This window comes from Vigna unguiculata, chromosome 3 (assembly GCF_004118075.2).
Source record: "Vigna unguiculata cultivar IT97K-499-35 chromosome 3, ASM411807v1, whole genome shotgun sequence".
In the NCBI taxonomy this organism is placed as follows: domain Eukaryota; kingdom Viridiplantae; phylum Streptophyta; class Magnoliopsida; order Fabales; family Fabaceae; genus Vigna; species Vigna unguiculata.
This window is the reverse complement of record NC_040281.1, coordinates 47,918,934-47,927,424: the sequence shown is the minus strand read 5'-3', so window position 1 is coordinate 47,927,424 and position 8,491 is coordinate 47,918,934. Positions and strand designations below refer to the sequence as shown.

The 8,491-nt window shown below is 32.8% G+C and overlaps 1 protein-coding gene across 1 annotated transcript; it reads left to right on the top strand.

Moving 5' to 3' along the window:
• Positions 1 to 654: 654 nt before the first annotated feature.
• Positions 655 to 5,528, top strand: LOC114179723 (serine/threonine-protein kinase BSK2). The gene is made up of 10 exons (XM_028066148.1): positions 655 to 1,074; positions 1,321 to 1,547; positions 1,793 to 1,928; positions 2,889 to 3,022; positions 3,313 to 3,418; positions 3,671 to 3,756; positions 4,169 to 4,357; positions 4,519 to 4,677; positions 4,811 to 4,924; positions 5,022 to 5,528. Exons 1-10 carry the CDS (start codon positions 987 to 989, stop codon positions 5,271 to 5,273), a joined length of 1,491 nt encoding a protein of 496 aa, XP_027921949.1. The 5' UTR covers positions 655 to 986; the 3' UTR covers positions 5,274 to 5,528.
• The last annotated feature ends 2,963 nt before the right edge of the window (positions 5,529 to 8,491 follow it).

The following is an 8,491-nucleotide window of genomic DNA, read 5'->3' as shown; positions in this document are numbered from 1 at the left end:
GGAAGAAAAAAAATACCCGTTAGTCAATCATGCGATGCCAAGTGCATTTATTCGAAGGTAAATGTTAATAAAGCCCCCACTGGATAAATTCATAGCCTGAAAATATTTATTGAAAATAATGTAAACATTTAATTGGCATTGAATATTTGCATTTTAACTCTTTAGCCAAATGGTAAAAATTATAGTCAAAATCATTTAATTTTGTATTAAAAGAAATTGAAATTGAAGAGTTGGTGGATTGAAATTGAAATTACGGAAGGTTCTGAATTGGTAAATAAAGTTTGCAGAGGATGCAAAGGGAAAGTAACAACTTCGAAAGTTGAATCTGCTTGTGACCATTATTGTTCGCTGAAGTTGAAAACACATGAGAGAAAACAAAGGTGATTCACTTTTGATCACAACACTACCCTTAAAACATGGAGGAGAACAATCAACAACAAACAAACTGGTTCCACACAATAACATGTCTCTTACGTTAACATCTCACGTTGTAAATTGTAACTTTTCAACTCTCCAACGCCAAAGTTAAAAAATAATAATAATAATTTATGAAGTGCCATTGGAAAATGTTTCTCACTTCTTACTTCTTACTCCTTTGCAGTCCCACCTGGGGCAGCACGTGCTGCATCATAGACACTGTCATGTGACCTTCTCTGTTCCTTTTTCATCCTTGCTCCTCTCTCCTTTTTCATACTGATTCATTTTACTTACTTACCTTTTGGGTTTTGGCCTTTTCATCTCTCTCTCTCTCTCTCTTTGCTGTGTTTCCGCCGCTGCAACAAGAAAAGTAGCAGCGACTCAGTCACTTGCTGCATTTCCGGTTATCATATCAAACGCATACCATAGAACCATCACTTTTTCTGCTTCTGCTCCCCTATATCATCATGCCCCCTATGCCAATCTAATATCTTTTACAACCTTTTTTTCTATGTTGACACCCCACTTATTACATTGCGATATTAGTTAATCATTTCCCAATCATAGCCATGGGTTGCCTACACTCCAAAACCGCTCATCTTCACTCTCCTGAAGACCCTCCCACTGCCTTGCCAGACTCAAAAAAACCCGATCCAGGTGCCCTTTAGTTCTTTTCACCTTCACTTCACTCTGCGTTTGCGTTTTGCTCTTGGGATTTTTACACCCTTTTGGTTTTTACGGCGTGGAAATGTTTGTTTACCCTTTTTATTGTTGTGGGGTTTGTCAAAATCTTGCATTGATGGGTTCTGAAGCTCAATGGACATGGTTCTTTTCGGTTTTTTTTGTGTTTGTTTGAGAAAGTTTGGGTCTTTAGTTTGTTTTTGTTTCGTGTTGATTTTGAAGGGAGTGGTGGGGATGATGTTGATCAAGAGGTTCAGGTTCCAGCATTTAAAGAGTACGGTCTGAGTGAACTTCGAAGGGCCACAAATGAGTTCAACACAGATTACATTGTTTCTGAGAGTGGGGAGAAAGCCCCCAATGTGGTCTACAGAGGGAAGCTAGAGAACAATCGGTTAGTTGCTGTGAAACGGTTCTCAAAACTGTCTTGGCCTGATGCTCAACAGTTTATGGTGAGTGAAATGGACAACTTTTATTAGCCCTCAGTGTGGTTGCCGGTTGAGGAAGAAAGGACAAACAATATTTAGTTGTTTTTTGAAATTAATTTTTGTGGATTCTCTTGTGCATATCTGGGGTTTGACTGGAAATAAAATTTTAGATTCTCTTAATTTTAAACATTTTCCCTCATGCATTTTTTACCCTGTGATATTTAATCTGGCAATGCAAGCTATTGTTGTTAATGGTTTTGATTGGTCAGGCAGAAGCAGCTGGAGTTGGGAAAGTGAGGCACAAGAGACTGGTGAATCTAATTGGCTGTTGTGCTGAAGGAGATGAAAGGCTCTTGGTAGCTGAGTACATGCCAAATGATACTTTGTCCAAACATCTCTTTCATTGTACTTCTCTTTTATCTTTACATTTATCTTTGTTAGCAGTCATTAAAGCTCTTTATTAATTATAGTACTTTTTCCCTCTCTTGTCATTCTCCTTGTTGACTGACTGTCTTTAGATCTGGTAGGGAGTCCTTGCTTTCATTTCTTGAAAGACAGGACTGCCTGTCTTAAATTTTTACCACATTTGTGTTAGTTTGCTGGATCCGTGAACAGCATATTCTAAGAGCTAATATGTTTTTACTGAGACAGAAATGATACATTTATTTAGCTGTTGTTGGTCAATATAAGTTATACAATTCTCATGCTTTCAAGGCCATATGGTTTTGTTGGAGTGAAATGGACACTTGGAAAATAAGATTGCAGAAAGGTACTGCATTTTAACACAATAAAATCTAGTTATTGTCAGTTTCCACCTTTCATATTCACCCAAACCAAGCATAGCTCAACTGACGAAGTCCTTTTTTTGTACCTGAACTTTGGTAGCTTTAACCTTATCTGATCTAGTAGTTACATACCAAAGAGATTTGGGCCCGTGGAATTAATCTTTATTTGATTAGTCAAGCAAATGTAACCGACATCTCTGCATATCCAACTAAGCAACCCCTCTGAAAGGGACATTGCTACATTAGCTGAACACCATCAAGTAGCAAAGAACTTCACCCCAACGTAGAAGTAGAATAGAAAGTAATTCTTTTTAATTCTGTTATTCTTCTCCACTATTGTCACTAAATAACTGCATACATTGCAAATCGTAACATAATCGTACCAAAAAATGTATAACGAAACTTTTCAAGCTTTCTAGACAAATCCAATGTTAATTCCTTTATCTTTGTAGAAAGCGTGACATTTTTTTATTGCCTTATTCTTTATCCTGTTCTATCATAATATCTGTTTCACTTGACAACGGTAGTTTGATTATTAGTTTACTTAATTTTTTGTTGATGAATTCTTTGTTTCTGTCAGGGGACAAGCAACCATTACCATGGGAAATGCGTGTAAGAGTTGCATACCATGTTGCGCAGGCACTAGATCATTGCAGCATAGAAAACCGGAAAATATATCATGATCTGAATGCATATAGGATTCTTTTTGATGAGGTGTGATTATGAACCTATCGTGATGAAATCATTGTTTTGTAAATGTTGTCACCATATTTTAAGCATTGTGAAACATTTTCTGTTTGATGCACTTTCCTGCTTTGGTATATCTATCCCATATGCTTGTTGTGTGACTTTGATACTTCAATGTTGTCTTCTCCACATCATAGGTGGTGCCTAATTGCCACTATATTCACAAAGAATGTTAAATGCCATGAACTTCATTTGTTCGTTAGTACATGTGTAAATTAGCTATTGAAATTTGTTGCTAACTTATTCACTTCTGTCAGGATGGTGATCCCCGTTTGTCTAGTTTTGGGCTTATGAAAAATAGTCGAGACGGGAAAAGCTACAGTACTAATTTAGCTTACACTCCACCTGAATTTTTGCGAACAGGTACTATATTTGCTGACATGTGTTTTCGTGGATAACTGATGATGGTTGAACGTTTACTTTTGTTTGTTATAGAATTCAGAACAAGGATGGGACATGAATTATAGAGCAGAATTTTATTTTGTCAATGCGTTCTTTAGAGTCTAAAAAGAATAAAAATGTTTGCTGGATTCGTTGATTCTTTCAGAACTCTTATCAGAAGTCTTGCTGCTAAGTATAATTAATGACAATATGGTACTCCAATGACACCTGCAGGCAGGATAATCCCGGAGAGTGTGATCTACAGTTATGGAACTGTTCTTCTGGATCTTTTAAGTGGCAAGCACATTCCCCCTAGCCATGTATGTTTCAATTTGAACTCTCTGCATTCGTTTAAGAATGTTCATTGTTCTGTTTTGTTAGATATGCTAAGCATTCTATATTATCCTACATTTTTCTGGACTCCATTGATGTTTGATATGTGAATTATATGATTATCCAATTCACGAGCGTATTGCCTTGTCATGAGATACTGGATTGATGAAATATGCGTGGAACATATGTTGGTAAAGAGTTATTATCTTTCTACATGGTGCTGGATTTCAAGATTGCTTTCTGGTTGCTGAGTTTATGCTCGCATAGAATTGGAAATGAATGGTTTGCATCATTAGTATTTGAATTCCTTTTATGTTTTGACTTGATACATATACGCCTATTCTTGCTACTTAGTTAAATCATATGAAGTTGAATGGAGGGAATGATTTCGTTCTTTAGGCTTTGGACCTGATTAGAGGGAAGAATGTTCTGTTGCTGATGGACTCTTCCCTGGAAGGGCAATATGCGAACGATGATGCAACAAAGTTGGTTGAGCTTGCTTCAAAATGTCTTCAGTTTGAGGCCAGAGAACGACCTGAAATTAAGTTTCTTCTTACTTCCGTCACACCTCTTCAGAAGCAAAAAGAGGTTTTCAGTTTTCGTTTTAGCTTTCAATGTTGAGCTTCCGCTTTCATTTGTTGTCCTTTTATCTCCATTTCAATTTTGCTCAACTTCATTTTCCAGGTTTCCCTTCTCTTGCTTGTAAAGTATTTGTTCATCATTTTGAATCACCCTCCTCCTTTTTACAGGTAGCATCTCATGTGTTGATGGGCCTAACTAAAAACACAGCAGTGCTACCAACCATGCTTTCTCCCCTTGGAAAGGCTTGTGCCAGAATGGATCTTACTGCTGTGCATGATATATTGTTAAAAACAGGTTATAAAGATGAAGAAGGTGCAGAAAATGAGGTATGTCAAAAATCACATAGTGGCCTGCAAGTCAAGTATGGGTAGTTACTACAGGGAAACCCTATACTGAGTTGGATTTGTTCACTGGTTTTTGGTTGTTGCTTTTGTCTATTAACTAAAGCTGTGATTGCAGCTTTCATTCCAAGAATGGACACAGCAAGTGCAAGATATATTGAACACTAAAAAGTTTGGGGATATTGCATTCAGGGACAAGGATTTCAAAAATGCTATTGAGTACTATTCTAAGGTAGGTTCACTGTTCCACATTTTTTTGACAGGTTTCTGGCTGTGTCTCTCTACACATTCCTATTCTGATTGTCCTTTATTTATTTGCATTGAAACAGTTGGTGGTTATGATGTCTGTTCCTTCTGCTACTGTGTTTGCAAGGAGAGCCTTCTCGTACTTGATGAATGATCAAGCAGAACTTGCATTAAGGGATGCAATGCAGGCACAGGTATGCATACCTGATTGGCCAACTGCATTCTATCTGCAGGCTCTGGCTCTCTCAAAGCTGGGAATGGAAACTGATGCACATGACATGCTCAATGATGGTGCTGCTTTTGAAGCAAAGAGGTCTAACAGCTGGCGTGGTTAATTTTCTTATCTGCAGTTCTTTGCTCTCTAAACTAGCCGAGTGGCATAAAAGAATATGCTATTTTGCCATAATTTGTACTTGCTAGAGTAGGAATATGTAGGGTGCTAGTTTCAGGGGCAAGCAAAAGAACTCTGCTTTAAGATGTTCTCCAGGAATATTACAGTATAGATTTTCCCATACATATGAATTCTGTAGCATTAATTTTCTCCATATGAAAATAACAATGTGTTTGGATGGGGAGTTTTGAGGGAGGAATTCAGTTTTTCAGTGATTTTTCTTAATATCACGTATAAAATTGACTTTTTTATATATTAACTATAAATAATTTTCAACCTTATGAAAGCTTAGTAGGTTATTTTTCAAACAACATTTAAAATTGAAAATTTTGTAAATTTTTTTTCTGGTTTGTGTGAACTTTACTCCAAACCTTGGTGGTCGGTCTATTAATGCTGTCCCTCTCTCTCTCACACCTCTTTCGCTTCAAATCCTCTCATCTTCTGAACCTTCAATCTTCCATTGCCTTTTTCTCCTTCGAGGCTCAGTTTCCAACTTCTTCACGTGAATACTCCTGATTCGTCAATTTATGTCATCACTTGCTCGTCATTAACAGGAGTAATGTTGCACCCATCACTAATCACCTTTAACTGATCATAATTTAGTGTCTTCCACAATCATGAGATAATGTAGTTTGTGTGTGTGTGCATGGTACCTGCACAGTTAATATAAAGAAAGGTTTAAAAACAACATAAACAAGTGTCTCTTGAAAACTAGGTTTCATTGTGTATTGATGGAAAAGAAAATAATGAATGAAAATAGTAAAACAGAACCAGAGAACAAACTTATATTTTCGAGGAAGACTACGGACAAAGAACGAGGAAGAAAGAAACTGTTAGAGGTAGAATCCATTTAGAAAAATGGTTTAAAAAGGGAAAACGAAAGGTGGCGAAGAAAGAAACTCGCCCTAATAATTACTTTGGAAAATTACTTGATCGACTCTTGATAGAATGAAAGTTACACTACAATGTTATTTAAAAATCTTTCAGAATATTTCAGGGATGAAGAATCTGTAATAAATTTCAGAATAAACATTTCAAAACCTGTTTCGGAATGTTATTTTTGTAACTATAAAAATTAAAACTTTTTCGCAACGTCTTTAAAACAAGGGACTTGCTAACCAGTGCCTTAAGGACACTGGTTAAGAATAATTAATATACATCGGATCCTACAAAAATACATAGATAAGTATAATATTAAATAAAACCTGACCTAATAACCATTAATGCAACTTTAGTTTTTTTATAGAAAAAAATGTCCATAAATATTGTACATGTGTATTTAATATTTTATTTAATGTTCACAAATAAAATTTAAAAACTAATTAAATAATAAAATAACTATATTTTAATGTTGTTAAAATTTAAATTAACAAAAAACCAACAAAAAAATAGTGTTAAATATCTAAAACTTCAAAAAAATAACATAAGAAAGTATAAATTAACAGAAAAATCAACAAAATATACTGTTAAACATCTAAAAATTATTACAAAAAAAGAAAAATTAAAGTGTCAATTTAAGACTTAATTGATTTTTTTCTTTTTAGTAGAAACCTTAAAAATTCCAAAAACTTGTTTTGTAACAGTAAGAGTTATTGTCTACACATTTAAAAGGGTATTTTTGTCTTTATAAAATTTATTATGTGTATTTATATTATTTTAATTATTTCAGCTTTTAATGTAAAAATGATGATATCAAAGTATATTTATTATTCCTTAACCGGTGCTTTAGGGCACTCATTAGCATTTTCCTCAAAACAATTTCAGAGTTTCCTGTTCAGGAATATAAAATCTAAAACCTTCCAGATTCACTTTTCCGGAGACTAAGAAAAAAAGAAAAACATTTGGTCCTTTCAGTTTACATGGCTATTTGTTACCTGAAAGTACCTGGCTCTTTAGATCTTCGAGATCCAAAAGCCATTTTTGTGTTAGGTTATTTATCTTCAAGTTCAATTCAACTTTCATTATACCTTTCTTTAAAGTTCTCTTATCATCTCTTTATCTCTTCTCATATTTCGTTTTATATTTTATTCTATCACTTTTAACATATTTTTCTTTATTTTCATTCATGGTATTTTTCTCTTTTCTTAAGGATAGACTTGTCTTTTAACAGTGACTTTTCCAACAAGATTTGTCACTTTGGAAGAGGGAGTAGAAAAGAGTAAATGTTAGAAACGAAAAAATAGCACGCAGTTATGACGAAAAATTATAAGGAGAAAAACCAAAATTTTATAGGTATATTTGGTAAAAGTAACTAATAAGTTAGCTCATAGCTAATAAATTGGCTAGTAATCAATAAGTTAACCAATAATTGATAAGTTAAGTTATAATAATAATTAACAATTTAACTTTATACAATAAAATCTTAGTTTATAAGTTTTAAATTGGTAAATTAGTTTATAAGATTGAAGTGTTTAGTAAATTAATGATATAAAACAATATAGTTATGAAAATTTTATTATAAGGAAAATATATTATTGTGTAATTATAATTTTAGATTTCTTAAAATAATTAAATATGTAAGTATATATATATATATATATATATATATATATATATATATATATATATATATATATATATATATATATATATATTTAAAAAATTGTATATACTTTTATTTTGACAAGTCATTTTATTTAAACAGATTCATCTAATCATAATTAATGAAATGTAATTTTTGTTTATATATTTAAAGCCAAAATTTTTATTTCACAATCCAAATTATTGTTACATTAATTTTTTTTTTACAATTTGAGTTGTATGTAATTTTATATAAATAATAATAAGTAAATTTTTTATTATTGTTAAAAAAAAATTAATTTAAATTGTACAAACAAAATCAAGAAATATTAAAAAAAAAGTATAGTAAAAATGTCTCCATAAAATTAAAATAAATAACAGTATGCATAAAAAAAAATATAAAATTATAAAAACTAAATAAGTTTCTAACCGAAAAGTAGCTTATAAGCTAAAAGCTCATGAAATAATCCACTTTGAGATACTTACCAAATACTTTTGTGTTCTGATAAGACTAACTTATAAGATAGTTAAATAAGTTAGCAATTATGCTATTGATCTTATCAAACACTAGTGTTTCTTTGTCAACACCGGTTAATAACAAAATTGGTAGTTGAAGATCTCATGTCACCTAAAAATAAATTT

Excerpts from the sequence above, each read along its gene's own strand:
- LOC114179723 (XM_028066148.1), top strand. The coding sequence starts at position 987 with ATGGGTTGCCTACACTCCAAAACCGCTCATCTTCACTCTCCTGAAGAC. Across the intron at positions 3,757-4,168 it reads AGCACATTCCCCCTAGCCAT|GCTTTGGACCTGATTAGAGG; the intron begins GTATGTTTCAAT and ends TTCGTTCTTTAG. Across the intron at positions 4,678-4,810 it reads AAGAAGGTGCAGAAAATGAG|CTTTCATTCCAAGAATGGAC; the intron begins GTATGTCAAAAA and ends CTGTGATTGCAG.